The sequence below is a fragment of the Emys orbicularis genome, chromosome 7 (assembly GCF_028017835.1).
Source record: "Emys orbicularis isolate rEmyOrb1 chromosome 7, rEmyOrb1.hap1, whole genome shotgun sequence".
Lineage (NCBI taxonomy): Eukaryota > Metazoa > Chordata > Testudines > Emydidae > Emys > Emys orbicularis.
The window spans coordinates 125,891,778-125,917,808 of record NC_088689.1 but is presented as its reverse complement, the minus strand read 5'-3'; the positions used below and the strand labels follow the sequence as shown (position 1 = coordinate 125,917,808).

At 45.6% G+C, this 26,031-nt stretch overlaps 1 protein-coding gene across 2 annotated transcripts in view; it reads right to left on the bottom strand.

Annotated features, from left to right (window-relative positions):
- Positions 1-26,031, bottom strand: part of ADAMTS9 (ADAM metallopeptidase with thrombospondin type 1 motif 9) — a 135,603-nt gene that overhangs the window by 57,398 nt on the left and 52,174 nt on the right. For both annotated transcript variants that reach the window (XM_065407328.1, XM_065407329.1), the window contains 14 exons: positions 22,638-22,819; positions 22,412-22,548; positions 21,337-21,454; positions 20,969-21,064; positions 15,268-15,434; positions 15,026-15,155; positions 14,142-14,268; positions 10,237-10,447; positions 8,734-8,898; positions 6,765-6,929; positions 5,630-5,749; positions 1,261-1,365; positions 956-1,123; positions 462-749 (listed from right to left, as the gene is read on the bottom strand). In XM_065407328.1, coding sequence (XP_065263400.1) covers positions 462-749; positions 956-1,123; positions 1,261-1,365; positions 5,630-5,749; positions 6,765-6,929; positions 8,734-8,898; positions 10,237-10,447; positions 14,142-14,268; positions 15,026-15,155; positions 15,268-15,434; positions 20,969-21,064; positions 21,337-21,454; positions 22,412-22,548; positions 22,638-22,819 — 2,179 coding nt within the window. The remainder of the gene's footprint in view (positions 1-461; positions 750-955; positions 1,124-1,260; positions 1,366-5,629; positions 5,750-6,764; positions 6,930-8,733; positions 8,899-10,236; positions 10,448-14,141; positions 14,269-15,025; positions 15,156-15,267; positions 15,435-20,968; positions 21,065-21,336; positions 21,455-22,411; positions 22,549-22,637; positions 22,820-26,031) is intronic.

The following is a 26,031-nucleotide window of genomic DNA, read 5'->3' as shown; positions in this document are numbered from 1 at the left end:
TTTAAAACTCCTCCCACACCTCATCACCTTGCTGAAGCGGGACCTTAGCAATGCACTGTTTCAAATCTGCGTTCACAGGGTGTGTTTAGAAAAAAAATAAGACAGTCTCAATTGTGGTTGGTCGCTAGCCCTTAGCAAGGAGCAGAGCTGCGCTGCCCCAGGAGAAGACCAGGAACCACATGGGGACTCAAAGGCACCATCTGATCCCTAGTTAGTCCTTGGCCTCAAGGGAAGTAACGTTGCCAGCCCTCTGCCCGGCAGGTTACTTACCCTGCCGTGCCTTCTGGTGCTTTGAAGGAGCAGAGCTAAGGATCCACCCGTATGCATGGGCAAAGGAATAGAAGGCCCATATGGGTAATGAGTGCAGGGGAGCGAGGTAGTACCTACTTGCACATCTGTGCAGGGGGGAAATGGAACACAGGGTTCATAGTTTGGCCTGAAGTGAATAAATTGACACTTACAGCACCCCATGGGCCGATTCTCCACTGGTTGCCCCCTGGTATGTGCGCGGGGCCAGCGTTCTGGTTTGGGTTTCTCCCCGGGTGGGGTTTTGGTGGATGCTCCGGGTATGAGAAAGGGTGGATTGGCCTGCCGGAGTCATGGGTGTTCTGACAGGAAGACACAGAGCAATCCTGGTCCGTTGCCGGGAGATCGTCTGGATCGCATTCACTTCTATCGACCACCTGGTCGCTGTAATTCAAGCAGACCACCTGCCGCGTTGCCTTACCTTGGCCGCACGTCACTGAACACTGCATTGACAAGTGGAAAAGAAGACACTCATATCCAGCCTGGAGAGATGCTTTTTAAAATGAAACCACTTGCCAATAAAAAGAAGTTGAAACATCTCAACTTCCTTCCCCTTCACCTGGATGACAGAGTACATGAGAAATATATGAACTAAATTGAAGGAACAGGCCATATAGATTATATTTTGGTAAGAACTGGATTTGCTTACAGAACTCCACTCCAGGGCTTTCCATTGTCCACACGGCGTTACGGAGCACACTTCTGTCGCTGAAGGTTTAGGGAGGTGAAAACAGGCGGCTTCATCGGCCACTGAGCCCTGATCATCACGACAGCTGACATATCTCATCCTAGTACCTTTCCCACATGTCATTGAGCACTAGGAAAGATCAACAAGTAGTTTAGTGAGAAGTCATCTCCTGTCGCGCAATGTCACAGACTTTGGGATAAAAATCAAACCAACGATAACTAAAAATGTGTCATCTTATAAAATGTAACCATTGACCACACACTTACGGGTGTCCAAGATCCAAATCTCCATTGTGTCCTGTGAACGCTGGGCATAGATCTTTTCGTTTCTGGAGCAGCTGGATGGAGAGGACATGCTGCTATTTCACAGTCCTAGCAAACAAACACATGAGAGGAAATGAAAAATATTGGATTATTGATTTGCAGATGCTCCAGGTAAGTAATCTCCCCAATGTAGTTAAGAAAGAAGGAAAAATATACGGTGCCCTACAATCTGTTATTTACAAACTCTTCACTTCAATAGAAGCAGGTTCTGCTCTTAGGTCCTCATGACAGATCTGCAAAATTTGAAATCAATACATTGTGGGGGGCAGGGGAAGAGGGGAACTGAATTGCATCCAGCTTTTGATTTGCCAATATCCTCAAAACTACCAAACCTCACAATCATAGGTCATCTGCATTTATGATGATGAACTTCCAAAGAAAGGAGTTTTGGGGACAAGAGTAGAGATTGTCACCAAGAAGGCAATAGGCGTTCCAACTCCTAACAGTTTTCAATGGCCATTGGGCTCCTAACACCCTTAAGCACTACTGAAAAATACCAGCCAAACTAATTTTTGTAATCACATGAAAAAATTGGACCTGGAGCAAATGTACTGAACATAAGTCACGCTGGTTTTGGAAAGAATGAGACAAATTTTTAACCTTCCTCAAATATGTTCCAAATAAGGAACTGTCTGGTCAATGTCTTATGCCTCTTTCAATCAGGCTTTCACAAAGCAGTGTGGGCGAGAAGACAGAGCACTGAACTGGTGGTACTCAGGAGCCATGGGTTCCATTCCTGCATCTGCCACTGGCCTGCTGGGTGACCTTGGGCAAGCCACTTCACCTCCCCGTGCCTCAGTTTCCCCAACTGTGATCTAGAAATCTATTCACTGATTGATGTCCAAAAACTGAACCCCCTTGTATTGGCGGATGAAATGCTGAAATCTCTGCCAAACATACCTTGACTGAAACAGAGAGTCCCGAGTGTATTAAATGTAATAAATAATCCAAAATAACTGGAACAGAACATGGAGATGGAATGTGACCTTTACATATTGCCCCTGATGAAAAATGCTTCCGTTTTGCAAACTTTACATAATTTTAGCATATACTGTATTCTGTACCTTTGCAGAACTTTTCCTATCTAATGGCATCCAGATACCATCCACACTGTGACACACAGAGAAGCTGGATTTGGATGTAGGGCTAGACTGTGATTCTATCCTTCTGAACCGGAAGCGTGATAAACTGACGATTGCACAATATCAGGAGTTCTGAGAGCCAGAACTGGTGAGGTCAGGCAGGAGCCATCAGTATAATCCGAGCTGCTTCTTGTCTTACCTTCCTTAACATCTTTGGAATGAATAGAAAAGGAGGGAAAGCCTACATCTAAAACTACAAATGGTAGATGTTTCTTCTGTGCAGGATTTATCAACACATGAAAGGTCAGGGTCATGAACCAATCCATGGGATATAAAGCGGGAATAATTGAAGCTAGAGTTACCATACCAAATCTGGTGCATCAAATGTATTTGTAATAATTTCTGAGATCCAGGCTCAGATGACAACCTCTTTTCTTTTTTAGTATGAGGAAATAAGGGGAATACAAGCCCTTTCCCACAAATTCTTGAGGTACCCATTCTGTCGCTTCTGGATTGATTACGTCATCTCCCTCTTGATGCATAGTGCTCTCACAAGACTAGTTACTAAAAAGGAACTGGAAGGGAGGCAGAGATTGAAACTGAATGGTGTAACCATCCTCAATACGTGAAGAATCCACTGTCACCCAACCCTCTTGAAAAAAAGACAGATGGGAACCAAAGCGAGGGAGGAAAAGGTATAGATCCTTGTAGATTAGTCCAAGTACCTTGACTGTGGCATCAAATCTGATGCTTTTGCATATGTCCTGATTGTGAGTTTACCAAAGAGGATGACGGACCAGTTGTCCTCTTTTGATATCTCAATCTCATCTAGGATTGGTCAGAAGATCTCTGTTGATAAAAGTATCAGAAAAGTGTTCCTCTATCTCGAGGAAGAAGGAGGAGGACTAAATTGCTTCCTTCTAAATACTAATATGTCTATAAACTCAGTGACCTAATAGTGGATCTTGAGCCTTTCAATGAGCGAAGACACTCATCCATTGTAGTACTAAACAAACTGTCCATCGAATGGCAAATCTTCAATGGTTGCCTGTACTTCCTTAGGCAAACCTGATGCAGACAACTGTGATGCACATTTCACAGTAATAGCTGTAGCCACTGGACAGACACCAGTATCAGCAGTGTCCAGTGCAACCGGCAGTGCGGTTTTAGCAATTAAGTGACCTTCTTCGCAGATTGATCTAAATTCATTTGTAATTTCTACAGGTATCTTGTTCTTAAAATCAAACAGAATGGCCCATTGAAGAGTATCATATTTAGACAGCATGGCTTGATAATTAGCTATCCTAACTTGTAAACACTGAGGAATAAATTTTCCTTCCAAAGATGTCTAGTCTCCTTGATTCTCTTTCTTTGGGCGTTGACTTTCCTATTTGTTTTGATTTTGCATTTGCAGCAGTAACAACAAGTGAAGATGGAGTAGGAGAAGTATAAAAATACTCTAAACCCTTGGACAGTACTGGATATCTATGATCAGCACACTGTGAAGTAGTGGCAACTGAGACAGGAGTAACCCAAAGATCTTTTGCCAGATCTAAAATTCCTTCATTTATAGGTAGCGTGCCTCTCCTCTGTGGGCAGGTTATGTATACAGTAACTAGAGTTCTTCAAGATGTTTTGTCCGATGGGAGCTCCATGTCAGGATGTGTGTGCACCTGCATGCTCTAGATTGGAGATTTTTTTGTTGTTGTTGTCAGCAGTGCCCTATGCATCTTTATAGTCTGGTAGGAGAGTATGCAGGGAGGGGAAGACCCTCCGCTGCTCCGTTTTCTATTCATGGAGCCCAGAGGCAAAGACAGCGGAGAAGAAGGGTGGGTAGTGGAGCACCCACAGGGACAAAACATCTCAAAAAACCCCTCCTGTTTCTCTACAGGTAAGTCACTGCTCCTTCTTCTTTGAGTTATTGTCCCTATGGGCGACATGTAGCCTGCCCACACTCACCAGCCACCGCAGCTTGCTGCATGCACCCGGGGACAGTGCCCTGCTGGCCAAGAGCTGGCACGCAGTGGGGGCCTGCGCTGATGGAGCAACAGGGGGGGCAGCCAGCCCTGCGCGCTGCAGCTTTGCCTCGTCACCAGCCTTATACACCCACCCCTATTGTCGGCCACTGGACCCACCCACTCACCGCGAGAAGGGATCCAGCCAGTAGCAGGACCCGCCAGTACTGATGGTGAAGGGGGACAGAAAATATGGGACAATTTGCCTGTTTTTAAGAAAAAGTTGGGACACCTGCAGGAGGGCTTAAATACAGGACTGTCCCTTTAAAAACGGGACATCTGGTCACCCTAGGCATGCTCCATGGTATAGAACTGACACTAGGAAGCCCACTGTGGCTTCGACATCAAAAACAGAGCACGTGACAACTACAACAAGGCTGTACAGATCCATTTCATGGCCTACGTACACGTTCAATCCTCACCAGATCTGGCAAAAATGCACACTGGAACGCCCTGCCCGCCGCCAGGTTTGCTAACAGAGAGCATTGGAGCAGAAAGGGCGCGGCCTACAAGCTCTGCTGCTCTTGCCTGAGATCTGCCCCAAACCACTCAAGTTGGCCACCGACGGTCCGTCTCCACTGCAATTAAAACCCCGGGGCTGGTCCATGCCAGCTGACTCAGGCTCACGGGGCTGTTTAACTGCGCTGGAGACATTTGGGCTCAAGCTGGAACCCGGGCTCTAGGACCCTGTGAGATGGAAGGGCCCCCGAACGTTTGCACCTCAATGAAAGAGCCCCACAGCTCAAGCCCCGTGAGCCGGGTCAGCTGGCACAGGCCAGCCGGAGGCGTCTAACTGCAGAGTAGACCTTACACCTTCAGCTGGTATAAATTAGCATTGTTTCACTGAAGTCAGTAAAGCTATGTTGATTTGCACCAGCTGAGGAGATAGAATCATAGGGTTGGCAGGGACCTCAGGAGGTCATCTAGTCCAACCCCCTGCTCAAAGCAGGACCAATCCCCAGACAGATTTTTACCCCAGTTCCCTAAATGGCCCCCTCAAGGATTGAACTCACAACCCTGGGTTTAGCAGGCCAATGCTCAAACCACTGAGCTATCCCTCCCCCCTGGCCCAGGGATCTTCAAAAGAGCAGATCTTGGTATTGATTTACTAAGCCAGGAACAATTAATAAAGAGGAAAGACATGTTTATTTTATCACTCCTGAAAGAGGCAATGCCAAGATGGGAACAAGAGATGGAGAGAAGTGTAACATTTACCTGTGTGTCCGTCGGCCGCGTGGCAGCGTTACACTCATTGTCATCCACTACTGATACATAGGCACCGACGACACATTTCACTGCTCTCATTTGGTAGCCCTGCCCACATGTCATTGTGCACTGGGAGGGGGAAAAAAATAAGAAAGACATGCACATGACTGAATAAAGATTTGACCTGGACAATATTAAGCGGGGTAGTGTATTCGAAGCGCATCATTGCTTTCATAACATCCACCAAAAGTAAAAAAGCCTTTTTCTTCTACTTCGATCATTTCAACTTAAAAGTAGGTCAAACTTAATTCACTGCTTCCGTCGGAATCCTGCATGCTTCATTTATCGTCTTCAAATATGGATGTATGAGTGTTTAAATGATTTCCCATTCTGTGGGATATGAATTTAGTATAATCCCTGTCACATTGCTTTGCATGCAGGCTGTGCAAACTTCCAGTAACATACCATGATCATGAATGAAAGGCATTATGCCGATCAGTAATTTGTGTGGTCTAGCTAACTTTTTTTTTTTTAATTAAATAACTAAATCATAAAAGTTACAGCTGCAATGGAAATCAAGACGACAGAATTCTCTGGAAGAAATTAGCACAGATTGCTTATTTTCCCCTCTGTGGAAATAAATTTGAAACACAACAAAAACTAAGGCGAGATTTTGAAAAAGGGCTGCGGAAAGTCAATGGGCGCTGCATTTATGAAAATCAGGCCACTTCTTATTAAAAGGAGGTAATATTGCCTAGTGGATAGAGCACTGGCCTGGGATTCAGGGAATCTGGGCTCCAGTTCCAGCTCAGCTGTTGGATGACCTTGAGCAAGTCACGTCAGCCCTCTGTGCCTCAGTTTCCCCATCCGTAAAATGAGGGTAGCGATACTAACCTCCTTTGTATAGTGCTTGGGCAAGGTGCTGAGTGCCCGCAAGTCCCAAGTGGGCTCTCAGCACTTTATCAGAGCGGGTATTGCTATTATTTAGGTGCCTAAATATGGACTTCATAGTCTAAGCTTGGAAACCCATGTTTGAAAATCTTGGTCAATCTATTATAAACACAAATGAAATTTCGCATGGTCCTGCTACTGCTGTCAGACCATTCATACCAGGAGCAGAAGGAAACAGAGTCTCTTACATTACCTGTCCCCAGGGTCCTACTTGCCACGCCGCACATTCCTGTTGCTGACAGGTCTGCACAGAATTGGGCTTACTCTCCGGATCACAAAACCTGTCGTTGAATCGATCTTCTCCAAACTGGCACCAAGTCTGGCGATGTTTGTGCCCTTTCCCACAGGTTACCAAGCACTGCAAGGAGCAAATCACAGACTCGGGGTCAGATCCTTAGCTGGTGTCAATGGAACTATGGTGATGGACAGCAGTTGAGAATCTGCCCGTGATATTAAAATCAGACCAGAAACCATCACCAAACAATTGTTTGCTTAGAGGCGTGTCTTTAACTAAGAGGAGTTGGTTCATAGCACCAACTGGAGCTTAAAGAGAACTATGGGGGTCAAAACAAACATACAGGGAGGGTTGAAAATAACATCAAGTCAAAGAACACGGAGAAATATCAGGATTATTATTAATCACCCTGTTTGGGTAAATCAATGTAATTAAGGATGTACAGTGCAACTCATACAGGATTTACTGGGCTGGATTCTGATGTAAACCTGGTGTAACTCCACTAACTTCAGTGGGGCTAGCTCAGCTTTACAGCAGTGTAACTTTTCCTCTGTGTTGCTAACATTCTTGTTATTCGTGAGGTTGGCTCCCTAGAACAGGGGTCGGCAACCTTTCAGAAGTGGGGTGCCGAGTCTTCATTTATTCGCTCTAATTTAAGGTTTCGCGTGCCAGTCATACATTTTAACGTTTTTAGAAGGTCTTTTTCTATAAGTCTATAATATATAACTAAACTATTGCTGTATGTAAAGTAAATAAGGTTTTTAAAATGTATAAGAAGCTTCATTTAAAATTAAATTAAAATGCAGAGCCCCCCGGACCGGTGGCCAGGACCTGGGCAGTGTGAGTGCCACTGAAAATCAGCTCGCGTGCCGCCTTCGGCACCCGTGCCATAGGTTGCCTACCCCTGCCCTAGAACTTCTTAAGAAGTGACAGAAAGCAAAGGATCAAATTACGGATGCTGTAGCATGACGGTCAAAATGGGAGGTGCAGAAGCCCTTGCCTCCAAACCAATCCAGTGCAGAAGGCAGCCATAATCTGTCTCCAGGGACCGAGGAGTCTGGAAGGCCACAGCCAAGCACTAGCCGGGCCTCAATGGGGACAGGAGTACTGGCAACATCTCTGCAAAGATGTAGCAAAGTGCTCCTCTTTCCATGTTCCTGCCAGCCCAACGGCATCACAACTCCAGGGGCTGACGCTCTCGCTTCCTGCAACACAGCTCATGTTCTTAGGCGCCGGAGTTGGACCAAAGACCAAAGTGCACTCACTGCGGGATTTTTCCTCTGTCATCTCATTTCTTTGACTCCTGAAATAACATGACCCCTGGAGAAGTGAGCCCTGTTTAGACGAGCTACTGGGGTTTGCGTTTGTGGAGCTAGGGGGAGGAATACCCTTCTCCAGGAGCCCTGTCAAAGGCGACAAAGCACCCCTGGAGCTGGAGTAATGCCTCACTTCCCTATTGTAGGCACATGCTTTCCAGAGAGAAAAATGGCCAGTGGAGCTGGAGGCTTAGGACCAAGGACACTGCTTCCCCACTCCTCCCTTTATCCTGGCTCCCAACTTTTCTTGTGTGCGGGGGTGAAGAGAGCACCTCCAGAGCAGAGTGCTGATACCCCCACCGGGCATAGGACTCTGTGTGACATCTTTCACTCCTTTTCCACAGCAGAACCCCAGTGGTTCCAACGTGCCCCCTCTAAGGGAAAGACTCTGGTCTTTAGTAGCCATTCATCAGTCATGGGTAAAGACAGGCACATCAGTGCAGGCTGACTACTAAGTGCAGTGTTGCTGTACTTAGTAGTCCCAGGATATGAGAGACACAAGGTGGGTGAGGGAGTATCTTTTATTGGACCAACACCTGTTGGTGAAAGAGACAAGCTTTCAAGCTCCATGGAACTCTCCCTTTTTTGGTTTTAAAACAGTAGACACTTACTTCTGACCAGTCACCTGTTTTCCACTGTGGACACAAGAAGTCACTACAGCGCTGTACAATGAGCTTCTCCTGCTGGCTGCATTTACTGTCATCCAGTACATCATTGAGGGTGTTAACGCAGATGGCTCGTCGTCTCCTTGTGCCACCACCACAACTTTTAGAGCACTGAAAGAAAGAAAAACTCAGTCAACACACATAGGAATTGTGCTCTGGGCCAGGCCAATAGTCTATGTAGGCCTGTAACCTGGATTAGATGCGCAGAAGGAGATGCAAGAAACCCCATAAAGAACAACTGTACAAAAGTGTCCCCATAGGGCAAGTTTCTTCCTAAGCCCAGGCAGCTGATGGCTGGTTTTGACCAGAAGTACAAAGGTTTGTATCCCTTATATATTCTTTTTTTAAATCTTACCAAGCACAATAATATCTTGTGGCAATGAGTTTCACAGGTTTCATTATGGGTTGTGCCAAAAAAGAATTCCGTTATTAGTTTTAAATTTGTTGCCTTTCGATTTCATTCAACTGGCGTCTCTTTGTACTTGTATCATGAGAAATGGTAAATAGCAGTGGCCCGGTTTAACTTCTCAATACCAAAAATTGTTTTCAGGGCTTTGGAACTGTGCTCCGGCTCCGCTCCAGCTCCAGACAAAAACCTGCAGCTCCACTGCTCCAGAGCTGCTCCGCGCTCCAGCTCCGGGCTCCGCTCCAAAGCCCTGATTGTTTTACATCCTCTACCATTTATACCAAGGTGCCTTTACACCACTCGGGCACTTTACGTGGCCTCAAGATGTGTCAATGCCAAAGCAGTGTAAAGGGGCCTCAGTGTAAACGAAGATCAAGATACATAGTATTTTAAAAAGTCAAGTGATTTATATTGCAGTCATGAAACAGAATCTTGTCTTTATTTCAGTCTGCATGCTAAGGCCACACACAAACTCTTTATGCTAGCAGCTGTATGTGCAGAGAAAGGTCAAGATCTGTTTTACAGACATCGGAGGAATGCAGAAAGCAACGGCGGATGCGTTACTGGGCAGCTTTGGACCCAGAGAACATGCTGAAAAATCAGCAGAAACGTCACTGTTTCCTAGGGTGACCAGACAGCAAATGTGAAAAATCGGGACGGGGTGGGGGGTAATAGGAGCCTGTATAAGAAAAAGACCCAAAAATCGGGACTGTTCCTATAAAATCGGGACATCTGGTCACCCTACTGTTTTCCAGTTCCATGTGCTATTTATAGCTACCAGTTTCACGGACTAGCTCCTCCTGATGACGGCTCCATGCAGGACTGACCGACTGCAGAGTACATCTAATGCACTATTCCAGTAGAGGGCTTCAAAGCAGCAGCAGAGGACTGCAGGATACTTTCCAAAGCTACTTTTATTACTAGGTTAGGCTGACCAAATGCCTGCCCTACCTAAACATTTGACTGGGAGCTGCCAAGAATACACAGGCTGGAGATTTTTACCTGAAATAAGGCAAATTTCACCACTCAGGTGACATACTTACATCAGACCAGGCTGAATACCGCCATCCTCCTACGTTACAGTCTCCAAAGCATTTTTCCCTAGTATTTGGCTTGGTTTGGCCACTGCAGAATCGGTCGTCGACTTTCTCGGTCTTCCCTTCCGACCTACTGTACTTTGTGCAGTAGACTTCTAGCGTTCGGTATCCCAGCCCGCACTGTGCAGTGCATTCGCTCTTTCTAGCGATATGCCACCTGGGTACAACCCCCCCCCCAAAAAAACACCATCAGTAACTCAGCCAGTTTTATGCTGTCTAAAATAGTAAGCCTGGAAGAGCACGGCGAATGCACCTGGTTTTGAGAGGAAAAGCAGAAGCAGAAAGGGTTGCTGCTTTTTAGTATCCTAGGTGTATAATGCAGTTAGTATCATGTGACATAAATAAGGAATGTACGTACTTTAATTATATAGATTTTTAACTCATTACAACACCACCCAAAGCTTTGCATCTTCAACGTGCTGTCTAAAACATTAGCTAATTACTCCTTGCATCACTCTTGGAATGTACATATGTATTGGCCCCTTTTTATGGATGGGGAAACCAAGGCAGTGAGTTTAAGTGACCTACCCAAGGTCACAGATAGAGTCAGTGGCAGAGCAAGGATTAGCATTCAGGGGTTCCTGGCTTCTAGGCCTGGGTTCAGACCCCTAGACTATGCCTCACCCTCAGAAAACCAAAAGCTTTCCAAAAACATGGCATCAAATGTATTAGATTTGTATGGGCATGAAGCGTCCGTCAAATGTAATTCCATGGAGCAGAATGCTTTAGCAACACTTTCAGCCCTCTGAAGTGGAACCGAGTGATTTGTGTACTGGTACAAGATCGAGGATACAAAGAAAGAGTTCTATCAATCAGGGATTAAAAAGCGCTTGCTCTCAGATGGTGGGACTTTGGTCCTGGCATTTGCCAGGGGGGCTTCTACTGCCCGCAGGCAGTGATGCCAAAATTAAGGCCATTTAACTGAGAACCTCAGGGCTTTTGTCCACCTTTCGGTTCTTGAACACACTTTCCTATCCACAGCCACATCCTCATGCTTTAGTCACCTTTCCTACCCTGAAGCTAGGAGATTAGACATCCTCCTTTAAGACTGAAATGGCAAGGCGGCAAGAATGCAATGTGTGTGGCATTCTCTCCAGAATCCTCCAGAATCACCTCCATGCTGTCCCCAGGCTGGAGAGCTAAGGTCCAGCGGTTGCTGCTGAGCCTGGATTTTTCCCATGTGGTTGCATTAAATTTATGTCCACATATATATGGTGCAGTTTCCATAAGGCACCAGAGGTCTGATTTTCACAGTTCCCGTGGACTTTAGCTGGAGCTGTGGGTGCTCCTTGCTTCTGAAAAAAAAACAGGCTCCAGATGTGCTTTCCGATGTTTCGATATCTGCCTCATGACTATAATAGATCTGTGCAGGTGACGGGAGACTTTAATTCACACTATTGGGATTCCTCACTCCAGAATCTGGGACTAACACGTTTTCCACTATCAGGACTTGATATAAATATTAAATTATATCACAGAGTGCTGGATGGGTGGCAGAAAAAGCACAGTTCAGTTGACGGGCCACTGGCCTGGGAAATTGGAGCCCTGAGTTCTCTTCTTGGCTCTGCCACTGATCTGCTAGGTGACCCTGGGGAAACCCATTCACCTCTGTTTCCCAGCCTTTGGATTTATCTTGCAAAGTCTTTGGGGGCAAGGTTAGTCTCTTAATGTGCCGTTAATACAGATCCTAGCACAATGGGCCCCAGACCAATAATAAATAATAATAATAATAATTAAATGCATGTTTAGTCTTAAAGGCTTACTTTCATATTTGGTCACGAGCAGTTGTGTTTATTCTCCCATCAATGTACTGAGGATACATGCAAGTAATTGACATTAATGCAATCTACACAGCCATATTGCCCAGGCGTCAGAGAGGGACTAGGCCCCAAGGCACTGAACATTTTTCATAGCTATTGGGTAGAATCCTGCCTTTGCAGAGATGCACCTGCATATCTAGGAGCAGAAGTTGGCCTTTCCTACTCTTTTGAGGGTGTTCTCCATGTTCCTCTTAAACATCCCCCATCTGCACTCCCACCCGCTACACATACACACACTCTTCTGGGTTTTATCCAAGCCCCCCACCCTAAAGATCATCCAATGCAGACACCATTTTTCCAAGCGAGGACTGCTAAACTGGTCTGCCTGCATCACTGCCTCATCACCAGTTGTCCCCAACCCTGTCGGAGGCGCTTGTGGTTACTTCACTACAATTGCAGACTGGCAGGATATGACATGGTGAATGGGGCTTGATTACATGAGGTGCTGAGAGCCCACTTGGGACTTGAGGGCACTCAGCACCTCGCCCAAGCACCTTGCAGAATTAGGTCCATGGGAATTAATTAATGTCCACTGAAGTCAATGGAATGAGTCCCATTGACTTCAACAGGCATCGGATCAGAGCCCAAATTATAGTCTCTTGTATAGAAAATGCAGAGCTCCTCATCTTGGCCACAAGGCCAAACTCCAGCAGAGTAGCTAGGAAAATAAAATAAAGATCTGGAGTCAGTAGGTCCTGATTTACAGGCCAGTCTCAAATCTGTTATCGCTTTCCTAACTTTTAGTAAAAAGAACAGGAGTACTTGTGGCACCTTAGAGACTAACAGATTTATTAGAGCATAAGCTTTCGTGGGCTACAGCCCACTTCTTCAGATGCATAACTTTTAGTGTTCCCCACTCTGGAGCTTCCAAGCTGTTGAAATGGCAACTGAGTAACCGTTCAGCTGTTATAATGACAATCTGAGAGGACCATCACATTCTCAGTTGGAATCTAGATAAAAACTAAACTGGCCCAGCAGCAGCCACTTAACCCCCCCTCTGCCCACACTTTAGTTCAAAAGTTCACAATTTAGTGGTAGAATCTCCGTCCATAGAGGTTTTTAAGGCCCGGCTTGACAAAGCCCTGGCTGGTATGATTTAATTGGGGTTGGTCCTGCTTTGAGCCGGGGGGTGGACTAGATGACCTCCTGAGGTCTCTTCCAACCCTAATCTTCTATGATTCTATGAAAAGTGTAAAAGTTAAACAGGTCTAGAAATAATGGTTCTTTCAGAAAGTTTTCCCCCCAAAAAATCTTTCGCCATACTGTAATCGTCAGAGGCAGTTGTTTGGCTAAGGCCCTCATCCAGCAAAACACTTCGGCACATGCTAACTTACAACTCACGAGTACTCCCGCTGACTCCAGTAGGACAACTCACATGCTTAAAGTTAAGCACATGCTTAAGTTGCTTTGCTGGATTTGGGACTACTTTTGTTTATTTTTTAACGTTTGCAGACTGCTTCTCCCGGGAAGACAAGATCACCATGCAGTTCCCAGCCTTGTTGATCAAGTCAGGATAGGAATCACAGGCTTTTGTCTCATGTTTCTACATTTCGCAGCATTGAATAAAGGATGTGCCCCTTGCAGTTAGTGCTTCTTTCACCATAGAAAGGCAAGCTGAAGTGAAGAGTGCAAAACATGTCCCGACTCCCTCCTACAAAGAAGCCAGTGTGCACCATTAACTTGCAGCAGAATTTTCATAGAATATCAGGGTTGGAAGGGACCTCATGAGGTCATCTAGTCCAACCCGCTGCTCAAAGCAGGACCAATCCCCAGATAGATTTTTACCCCAGATCCCTAAGTGGCCCCCTCAGGAATTGAACTCACAACCCCAGGTTTAGCAGGCCAATGCTCAAACCACTGAGCTATCCCTCCCCCACATTACGCTGCAGAAGCCTACAAAAGCAATGTTATTGTCTGCTTCAGCAAGCATAGGTCACTGAGAAATAAGGAACCACAAAAGGCAGTGAAAGGAAAGAAGACTAGGCAATAAATATATGATGTAATGTATATACATGACTGAGTAGCGTGCACCTTAATTCACATTCTGTGCTACAAGGCTCAGTTACTGGATCAGGTTGGGGAATTCGATCACATCTTTGATCTGACACCATGAGTTGATCAGATTCTCTGGTACAAATGGGTTTCCTTTTTCGTTCCCCTAAACAGGAAAAAATACATTTTTAAACACATACAGGAAAGTGATCCAATCTAGTCTCTCTCTTTCTGTTTTCAAAATAGCTTCTTAAAAAAATTCAAATTGTGCTCTGCAAATCTATTTGATCTAGGGGATCTACTATAGATGTGAAATCTGCATTATGAACTCAAAAAGGATCCAGCTTATTCAGATGGACTTTAGTACAACTGGTGAATGAGAGAGAGGTAGTGTATAAGAACATAAGAACGGCCATACTGGGTCAGACCAAATGTCCATCTAGCCCAGTATCCCGTCTTCTGACAGTGGCCAACGCCAGGTGTTTCAGAGGGAATGAAGAGAACAGATAATCAACTGATCCATCCCCTGTCACCCATCTAGAGGTATACAGAGGTACAGAGACAGATGCTCCTGAATGCTAACCCCAGCTCTGACATTGACTCCTGTTGCAGCTCTGGGAATGAGAAGGAAACGCTCTGTGCCTCAGTTTCCCCATTGCAACACTTCCGTACCTCATAAGGTTGTTGTGAAGCTCAGTGAATGAATGTATGTGAAGCGCTTTGAAGATGAGAAGCACCAGAAAAGTGCTAAACATTATCAGCTGGCATAAGGCAGCATAGATCATTCCACTACTACAGCTCATGGAAATGATCAAACTCATATGATATAAGAAGCTCAGAGAAAGCAAGTGAAAATGCATTTATTACCACCACCAAAGTCCAGAAAATGCCGTGACTGATTTAAAATACTCCAAAGCACATACCTTGGCAAAGTTTACTGCAGGCTTGCCACGGGCCATAGATGTTCCAGTAATACTGCTGAGGTTTGTCTTCAATTGGGATATTGAATGTGTATCGAACATCAGGGTTATATAGATTACCCACTGATAGAATCTGGGGAAAACAAAGACACACACGGATAAACTAAGACCAGTCAATATCTGTGCTATTTTCACTCAAATAAAACTCAGCGGAGGTACATTTGCGTGAAAGAAGTACACTTTACCTGAAGAACAATTTCTTGCTCAATGCGCTCCGTAGAATTAATCCTTTCTATTGTATTGTCTGAGCCACTGTATTCGATCACAGCATTCCCAACTTTGATTTCCCTTTTAAACATGCTGACGACAAAGTCTCCATTCAAGATGAAGGCTCCATGACTGTTTGATAAGGCTGCGCAAAAGAGGTAAAAACAAAACCCCACACTCACATAAGTAACTCACGTACGCTGAAGCAACGTAGATCAAGCACTTGATTTGAGGTCCCGTAGATACACACATTTTAAAACTATGGGGCCAGACCCTCCGCTGGTGTAAACTGGTGGAGCCGCATTGGCTTCAGTGATTTCCCTCCCTGATTTCCAGCAGCTGAGGAGCTTGCCCATACAGTTTTGGAAACGCCATGCTTGACATCAGTGGAAGCGGAGGGAGACGCCACATATTACAGGATCAGGCCCCTAGGCTGGAGTCATTGCCCCACTGCGGAGCCCAGCAGCCAGGCAGCAGGGTCAGGTAAGTCAAGGCAGTGCTACAATTTTGCTGCTTTTGAGACTTTTTTTGGGGTTAAAAATCCATATTTCGAGCCCTGCAAAATGAGTTGTTTTTGGAGGCGGGGAGGAGCTGCTGTAGTTTTCAAAGGAGGGGATGGGGAGCAATCAGCAGGACAGGCCTTTTCTGGTCCCAGGCTGGGACTGAGAAGAGGAGCCTCCCTCTGTGAGAAGAGCCCTCGGTTGTCCTAACTCACGTAGGGGCTGGGGGGAACAGCTATGGCTTCCTGACAGCCTCCTGCATTGAGAGGATTTCAGGCCTGGGGACACTCTATCCCACGATGGTGTCTCTGATTTTAAATCAAGATTGGATGTGTGGTTAGATGTTGATGGATGTTTGGCAGTGCATGCGTGTGTTCCTTCTGTGTGCCACCACCCCAGCCCTGCGCAGACAGCTGGCATGGCAGATCTCGATCGAATCGCCCAATGACCACAAGATCCGTTAAGGGATGAAGGCAATCTGCTTTGATCTGTTTGCTATCACTTAAAATCTATCTTTTGTAGTCAATACATTTTTTTTGCTTTGTCTAAAACAGTGTGCCTTTGAGTGAAGTGTCTGGGGGGAAATCTCAGCTCTGTGAGCAAAGGCTGTTGCATATCTTTCCCACATCGAGGGTAAGGCGAACTTTATTAATGAGCTTACATTGTACAGATCCCTGTGCAGGGCAAGACAGCCAAATTTTGGGTTTATACTCCAGTGGGAGGTGCAAGCCTGGAGAGCTGGGAAATTGGTTGTCTGTCTGAGTGGCTTATGTATAGGGTGACCAGACAGCAAGTGTGAAAAATCGGGACAGGGGACCAGGGCGGTAATAGGAGCCTATATAAGAAAAAGACCCCAAAACTGGGACTGTCCCTATAAAATCGGGACATCTGGTCACCCTACTTAGGTACAGCACTGAGGTAGCTCAGTTTGGGTGTGTGGTGCCGCCTGCTGTCCTGCTGGGTGACAACAGGGCCTGGTGAGGCTGGCTGTGTCTCCAGCAAAGCAGTGTGAGAAAAGGGCCAGCCCAGCTGGGGGGTTAGAGGGGTGCAGCGGTCCCCCTGGGGGTGACAACCTGTCTGCACCCCTGGGGGTGACAACCCATCACATGCTTTTCTGAAAGGTCTGTGCTAGGAATTATTTGGGGCAGTTCTCTGGCCTGCGTTACACAGGAGGTCAGAGTCAATCACAATGGTCCCTGCTGGACTTGGAGCCTATGAATTATTTAAAGATGATCTTGTAGATCCTCTGCCAGTCAAACCCATTGGGTCTCTCAAGGGAGAGGAGCTTGAGGACAGCGGCAGTGACAATACAACCGCTGTGCCTGCAGCCGAGGACTGGTCCTGCTTATTGTGGTGTATCACAGCTCCGCGCTGGGAGACCATGGGGACGTCTACACGGCGCGTAGAATAGAGACACTGCACGGCCCCCTGGCATGGATGCAAACAGCTGTGTGGATGGTGAGACACTGCTTGAGCCAGTAGAGTAGAGACACCCCTGAACTCCTCAGGGATCTACCCTGCACGGGTCTCTACACGCCCAAGCTGTGCCTCCCCCATCTACACAGCTGTTTGTAGTAGTATCCCCCTGCCTGCCCATTGCTGGAGCCTTTCCTAGCCACACGGAACTGCTGGAAACTTTCCCCACCACAGGGAAAGCCTCTGCCAGCAGGGAAAGGCTCCGGCAGCTCCCCATGGTGGGGAAAAGCTCTGGTAGTGGGAAGCCGCAGCGAGCTACCGGAGCCTTTCCCCATTGCCAGAGCCCTTCACTGTTGCGTGTCGCTCCACACCACAGGTAGGAGGCTTTTCCCTGTGGCATGTAGCTTGTCATGCTGAGTACAATCCCATCAGAGGCCCTAGGAACAGACACAGGGCAAGTAGCCCTTCCTGCTGTCACGGTTTAGAATGGGAGCGCAGGCAGAGCTAGCGTGGGTATGCCTGGCTGCGCGGGAAATCACATCTTCCAGCTGCCGTGTAGGCAGACCCTACGCTGGCCCCAGGCCTTATTAGAAGAAAGGCAGACTGCCGGAGGGTGCTCCTAAAGACAGGGCACAGGCAGGGCGGCAAAGAGGTGCTAGCTTGGTCTTTAAATAGTACATGTAAACTGCACCTCAAATATTGCAACACACGAATTGCACAGATAAAGACAGGGGCCGGGCAAGGTTGTTCGCGGTAAAGGTTGTCAGGCTGTAGAACCTTTCCATCCTGCATCGGTAGGGTACGCGCCATGCAACTGAGCTGCCTGGATTTCACCTTCCAATGGAGTTCAGCCAGCATCATCTTTTTTTTGTTTTATTCCAGATCTTGAGGTATGCAAAAACACGGACGGCTTAAAGCCTAACTGCTTTCTAAAAGGACCGGTTTCCTGCAAACAGCCGTCTGCTGCACAACTTCACACTAATGCGATTATGTAGCTAATTTCCGAAGTTAGTTTCCCCACCATTTCACCCATCACAGCTACATTACTACAAAGGCTCTCTACTGTAAAACCTAAAGCTACCATCAAAACATGGAAGGAGGGGTTGAAACATAACTAGGAGAGAGAACAAAGCAAAAGGTTTCTCAGCAGCCAACACGTACATGGCCAAAGGAAAACCTCAAAATGCAGGGTTCAGCCCCAACCAAATTCCTCCTACTGTGACTTAACACTATTAAGCAGCAGTAAAACACATTAAAGGAATCCATTCCATTTAGTGCACCTTCCTACAACAATAGGGGAGACTGTTTAGACATCCCAGACTGGATGACAACATCAAATTCCTCCTAGATTGTTATGTAACTACTACAAGGTTCACAATATCCAGGGCCTAAGATTTCACACTCAGTGAACTGCGAAATGAGTGTACACATGCACACTTTTCACTTGCCTAGCAGGCCTAATAGAAAGAGCTGCTTTCCCAGCAATATTCAGTTAAAGAAATCACAACTGGCCTAGACCCTATACTCTACGCTGCAACATTAAAGAAGATTTGACTTCATGCTTCTCAAGAAGATTAAAGCCCTTCAGAAAGAACTGAGAGGTTATTCTGGGCGCAGGGGCCTGGCCGGGGTAGACTGTTCTGAATACACAGCAGGGAACTATATACATGGAAGATTATTTTTCTAGGAAAGAGAAGAATAGGGAGGACTCTGGAGAAAGACAGAAAGTGTTTGGAAAGTTTTACGGTTCTCTTGGTAACAAAGCTTGCATATCCATCCAGTTTTGCTTAATTAGACACTTGTAAACATACATTCATAAATGACGTAGCCACAAGTTAATGGCAATATGTATATAAGGGCAAAATACCTTGAATGGCCCCAATCCTGGAATCAAATCCATATAGCTGGACCCTTCGGGCACAGGCGTCCACTTGCATGGATCAACTGTCAGGAGCAGGGCCCAGATAAGTCACCTGATTTTGTATTTCCTTTCCCTGAACTGTATTCTTATTGGCAAGATTCTCTAATGACTGCAAAGGAAATATTTTCTACATCTTAAACAATGAAGAACACCATCAGGCCATTGATTTTCTTTAGCATATCAGGCTAGCTTGAGCCCTCTGGGGCCTCCTGGACAGGAAGCGTGACTCAGAACGTCACCACCTCTCCCTGAGTCTCCTCTTGCCTTTAGCTCACTTCCCACTTCAGGCCTGGCCAGCTCTGCTTGGCATGGCTCCGCCCACTCACTTCTAGAGAAAGGGTGGCTCCGCCCACTCACTTATGGGGCACAGAGCCTCTACTGTCTCTCCCCACTCCTGGAGTTGTGCCATGCTGGGGGTGTTCCTTACACACCACTCTTCCCTTGAGCATCTGGGTTAGGATAAGGGACAATCTCCCCCATAGTAAATCGAGGCCTAAGTAGTGATACTACAAAAAAAACCAACAACCCATGGGTGAAGTTAACTCCTATACACAAGGCCCATCCATCATCCTACTTTGAGGGCTTAAGTGGAACGTAAGTGCTGCAGGGGTTACATGCCGGCCCTCTGCATGGGGATGAATTTCACCCCAAGTGAAGACAACATTTAAAATAACTAATCATTAAAGCCAACACACACACACACACATACGTATTCAGTTATTTTAAAAAATCTATTAAAATAAAAAACAACCTAACAACAACACCAGCCTGTTTTGACAAGCTGATTATTCCGCCTTTCGAAAACAAGATGACGCCTATTGTCCAAACAGGGATCTAGATACATGCGAATGATCCACGGTGCTGCTGACCAACCCAAACAAAGGATGTGTGCAAAGGAAGAGAAACAGAGTCACAGTACGAGCACTCTGCAAATCAGGGGCAAAACTTCCTGGACTTCAATATGGCCAGGATTTCACCCCTCTCAGGATGAAATTCACGGCTGTGTAAAGGGCCAGTATGAACCCTACTGGGGGGGAGACAACAGGACTGAAGTCGAAGACAGGCCTTACTGGGCATCTGCCCAGGTATCAAATTCACCCAGAGGTGAATTTCTGTAGCGGTGGATTCTGCCATCCTTGCTGTCCTCACCAAGCCGTACTATTTCAGGAGCAAGTTACTGCTCAGAGTGAACTAGGGGGTCAGAATGTTGCTGTCGCGTGTGCGCAATAGCTAAAGGTTGAGTTACCATTATAACATATCGGTTTAAATAAAAGCAAGATGCTTGGGACCTGATTCTTGTTTACACTGCTCTGGCAGAGGTAAAGGGGAAGTTGTATAAATGAGGATCAGGCCTGTTATCTCCCAGTGGAATAGTAAATAATATATATTTTGGTTACATTACCTAAAAATATGTATAGAATTTCCCTTAAAACCTTGTAAATGTCTCTGTCTTTATGCTCCAGCAAATGTAGCTTATAAAGGGATCGGTGTACCTGCGCTGGGACTCCGGAAATCAGAGCTCAATTCCCAGCTGTGTCACAGACTTCTTGAGTGACCTTGGGCGAATTACTTAATCTCCCTTACTTCCTACCTGTGGAATGGGAATACTACTACTTCCTGATCTCACAGGGGCATTGTAAAGATAAAATAATTAAAATTTGTTAGCCTCTCATGTACTACAGCAATGAAGACCTTATATAGATAGATGAAGCAAAATTAAGGCTAGTCCATATGGAAGATATACTGTACATATTCTTGACAGTGAAATCTAAATATTCCTTACCTGAGAAAGGGCCGTATAAATAGCATGTGTCTCTACATTCTAATGGGCATTAAACTTACCAAGGTAGTTATCATCTTCTGGTTTCCCTGAGTAACTGTGCTGCCGCACATCAATATTTGTAGCACCAGCGGGTATGCGTACCACAGTGTTATAGCCTAAAAGATTGAGCAGAAGGTCAAGACTATTCCTCAGCCATTCCATTTATTTTTTTATGGGAGGAGGGAAAAATCTTTAAACATTTTAAATAATCAGGCATTACACAAACCAAATTTTTCCTGTCAGGGTAGCATAAATAGCTACAGAACAGAATATACCACAGCTAGAGGGATTTTGCAGCTTACATGAGCGTTTTCGTAGACTGTAGGTAGTTAATGCTTTTATAGGCTTGCATTTTTCTCTATAAAGTTTTCTGGTGACAGAGTCTTACCATAATGCACTGTATTAAATGTGCCTGCAACAGTTTTGCATGAAGAATTATCGCCACCACAAACACCACATTTGTCTCTTCTTGCCTTGGAATTTAGCACATGATCACAGCCAGCTTGCTTTAAGAGAAAAAGTTAAAAACTAGATTGAACAAATATTAAATAAGACAGAACTTACAAATCTCCTAATTAAATCATACTAATCATCTGTGTACAAAGACCACCGCCAAACTATTCCCCCCCCCTTTCCACATGTTTAGTTAATTTACAGTGTAACCATCTTACACTGAAGCTGTTTTTAAGCAGAGGGTCTCCAAAAAGCAAGGACTCGTTATAATCAAACGCGGAATTTGCACACTGCAACATTACGACAATTTGGAATTTCTTTCCATAACAGTCAGTTTATTGTATCCTACTTCACTATTATTAACAGTGGGTAGCAGTGGATGCTGGTGCCCCTCACTCCCAAACAAGGCTTAACATCAAGGGATTTGTGTACTTGTGCCTGCGACTGTGCCACTGGTAGAAGAAGAAAAGATGGCAATGTTATCCAGTTTAGAGATTGCCATGTGTACAAGGGAACCTCAGTTTGGGGAGTCACTCTGGAATAGGTTGTTCTCAGATGGAGGAGAATAGCATTAAAATAATTGTGAAGAGGGGAAATAAATTCCGGCATGGTCAGACTTTCAAAAGAGCCCAGGGCTAGATTTTTCATGTCCTCCCCACTCAAAATTGGGCTGAGATTTCAAGAGTGCTCAGCACCCAGAAACTGCAACACTTATGGACAGATTTTCAAAGAGCTCAGTGTTGAGCTCTTTTGAAAATCTGGTCACTTATTAAGGTGCCAAAGTAGTTGCTGAGGTCTCTGGAATTTTCAGAGGGCTCAAGGCACACAACTAGAGCTGGGTTTTCCAATCACAAGACACATGACCACGAGAGCAGGGCTTCTTTGATTTGCCTCGGGAAGAATCCACACTAGTACCCGTGAAGCCCAGAATGTGGAAGTGGGATCGAGAACTGATCTTTTCAATAAAAACAAGAAAACAACCTAGTTAAACAGCAGAAGGAAATATTTACCCGACAAAGTCCTTGCACACAGATGTCATTTGTGTCTGGGCCACAAGGGGTGCCATCAACAACTCGGTCCCTGAGCTGATAGTAGGCTGTGTTTCCTGCTACCCTACAGAACAACTTGCACCGATCTTTCATTAAAACTGGAAAAGCAGAAGGTCACGTTATTTTAATTCTATTCCCTTATGCAGCCATTGCAAAGAGGCGGACGTTTATTTCCTGACATACTCACTTCCACTGTATTTAGGAACCCAACGCACATTAGGAGGTAGACCGTTAATGTTAAAATGCTTCCCATCAAAGTCAGCGCACTGCTCATCTCGGAAGTCTTTCTTTAGTTTAGAGCATGGTTCAGTGTTGCAGGATTTAAATTTCATTCGACGACCCACGCAATATTTCCCACCATTCTTGGGCCTGGAGAAAAAAAAAAATCACTTTAGTTCTAAGATGCAATGATCAACCACAAGCCTAAGAGGCAACGTATCAACTGAGCCTCTATTTGAGTTCAACCTCTCTCCCTCTAATATATCAACTTTTGGTACTTTTCATCCTCCGAGCCTCTCAACCTCGCTCTCCCATCTCATGAAAGATGCTCTTCCAAATGAGACTGGAGGCTATGAAACCCATCAAGGTCCTTCCTGGAAAGTGGTTAGAGTGGTACCCATTTTCCTTTCCCAGGGACAGGGTATGCTGCCTGGATTGCACGTGAGCACGTATGTTACTCTTCCTGGGTTTGAACCCCAGGCCTGGTAACAGGTGGCGGTGTTCTTATTATGATGTGGAGCGCTTGTATTTAACGGTTATGTTGTTCTTTTATTCAGAGATTCCATAACACAGCAACCAGAGCCTGCAGCCATCCACAAGCTTTCCCCAGCCTTCCAAAAGGGAAGATGACTTTGGTCTCTGCTGCCACCCTCCACCTTATTACACAACGACAGCTGTTCTGCACGCACAGGGGTAGGAGAGGAAGCTTAAACTTCTTTGGATCACTCCGATACTTGCGCATGATGGGCCTGATTCAAAGCCCACTGATGCAAATGGGAGTTTTTCCACTGACTTCAGTGAGCCTTGGATGAAGTGCTATGCTACCAGCCACCGGTCTCACAATCACATTCCTCTAACTAGTTCAAGACATTTATTATTTACAACACTTCTGTTACTGATGATGAAGAGCCTATATTTTGTTCTTGCATTTCTTTAAGAAAGATCTCAAATACAGCTAAATACTGCAGGCAGTAAGTGGAAGGGGTTAAGAAATAAGAACAAAGACAAGGGAAAATAAAGATGTGGGCGGGGGAAGGAGGAGTGAGGTAGAGTGAGCTGCACCCTACAGCTCCTCAGAACAAAGCCCTGATAATTTGCCACTTCTCAGCAGGCTAGTGGGATACCCGAAAGGCAGACAGATCCGGATACACAATAGGGCACAGCTCAAAGTGGGCTGAATGCAGGCCTGACTATGGAGCTGCAAAGGGGAAACCTCAAACAAGTTCAGAACTACTTTGGACTGAAAATCTAGTGAAACAATGCTCTCTGGTGAGATTTCCATTCACCTACTTCTGGTTACAAATGAAACCTGGGAATGGCGGAGGCACAAAAACCTCCATAGGCGAGGGAGTCAGGATGAGATGCTTAACAATCCTCAAAGACCCAAAAAAACCAACCAAGCAAAGTCCAGGGTCAGTTTGTTTCTATACAGCAGTCGAGAGGGTGCTTGGCAGAAGACTTCATGGGTGGCAGCTCAGGGGGTCAGGAGAGATTGTACTTGGGCAGCTAGCCCAAGCCACCACCCATGCAGTCACGGCCATACTGCTATTTTTAGCAAGCTACCGCAAGCAGACTAGCTAATGAATCAGTGTGTGTATATATCTTTAAGGGAATCACCTCATTATCATGGCCGACTCCACCCTCTTCTGAGGAGCATAGATTATGCTGGGGAGAGTGGGCAGAGAGAAAGAGATTCCCAGGAGGAATGAATTCCCCCTCGGCTGCAGTCATTTTAAATTTTATGTTCTGAGAATCTACAAATAAAGATGGGACGATCCCTAGAGAGACATACAGGGACCTCATCACCATACGAACTTGAACCATTGGTGGCCCAGAGCACCTTGCTGTGACAACTATTGTTTGAATTACTGGAGAGCCTAGGAGCCCTAATTGATTCTGATAGCGAGAAACGAAAACACCAACCACAACGTTTACCTTGCACAGCCAAGTAACAGCTTCTTCACATAGGTGAAAGTCTAGGCTCCTCTTGTCAATTTCAATGGCAGAAAGTGAAATTGACAAGAGCTTTCCAGGTGGGCAGCTGTCATTTTGACTTTCCTGATGGGAAAAAAAAAATCATTTTTCCCCCGCAAAACTGAAATTTTCCCCACAGAAAGGGCACTTCCCATCAGGAAATCATTCCGGCAAACAGCTTTTGACCAGCTCTACTCATAACCTGCCACCCCAAAACCACCAGTCTCTGCTACATGAACCAGTAATTGTCATAGTAATGAGAGAATGAGCGCTCCTGCTGTGACATTAGAGGTACTGATCAGAAAGCACTTTCAGGACAGGAACTCATTTTCAGACCTAGGAAGTCCCCTTTGGGATGAAGTTTATGGCAGCTCAAAGGATAATGGTTCCAGAAACTCTGGTAAAATTCCATCTGGCCACTTTTGAGGACTGAGCATGAGAAAGGCTGCGACACACCTTATAGAACATGCAATCGTTCAGTTTAAAAAAAACCAAAACTTTTACAACTGCTACCCTTAATTGTCGGCAGGATAATGGCTGGCACAACTGTACAGTGCCCTCTAGAAGTTGGCCCCCAGGGCAATCATCCTGCTAGCCCACTCCTAGAACTGGCCCTGATCACCTGCTTGTTAAATTTTCAAACAAGCACCTTCAGGTTTTCTTTTATGCTGCCCCCTTGCAGTGTTCTTCCTCAAATCCCTCTTAAAACTCTGTGATGCCTATAGAAAATTTGACAATGGATAGGCCATAAGAACAGCCATACTGGGTCAGATCAAAGGTCCATCTAGCCCAGTATCCTGTCTTCTGACAGTGGCCAATGCCAGGTGCTTCAGACGGAATGAACAGAACAGGTAATCATCAAGTGATCCATCCCCTGTCGCCCATTCCTAGCCTCTGGCAAACAGAGGCTAGGGACACCATCCCTGCCCATCCTGGCTAATAGGATGGATAGGGGGGAGGGATAGCTCAATGGTTTGAGCATTGGCCTGCTAAACTCAGGGTTGTGAGTTCAATCCTTGAGGGGACCACTTAGGGATCTGGGGCAAAATCAGTACTTGGTCCTGCTAGTGAAGGCAGGGGGCTGGACTCGATGACCTTTCAAGGTCCCTTCCAGTTCTAGGAGATAGGATATCTCCATTAATTTAATTTAATTTATCCTCCAGGAACTTATCTAGTTCTTTTCTGAACCCTGTTATAGTCTTGGCCTTCACAACATTCTCTGGCAAAGAGTTCCACAGGTTGACTGTGCGTTGTGTGAAGAAATAATTCCATTCATTTGTTTTAAACCTGCTGCCTATTAACTTCATTTAGTGACCCCTAGTTCTTGTGTTATGAGAAGGAATAAATAACACTTCCTTATTTACTTTCTCCATACCAGTGATTTTATA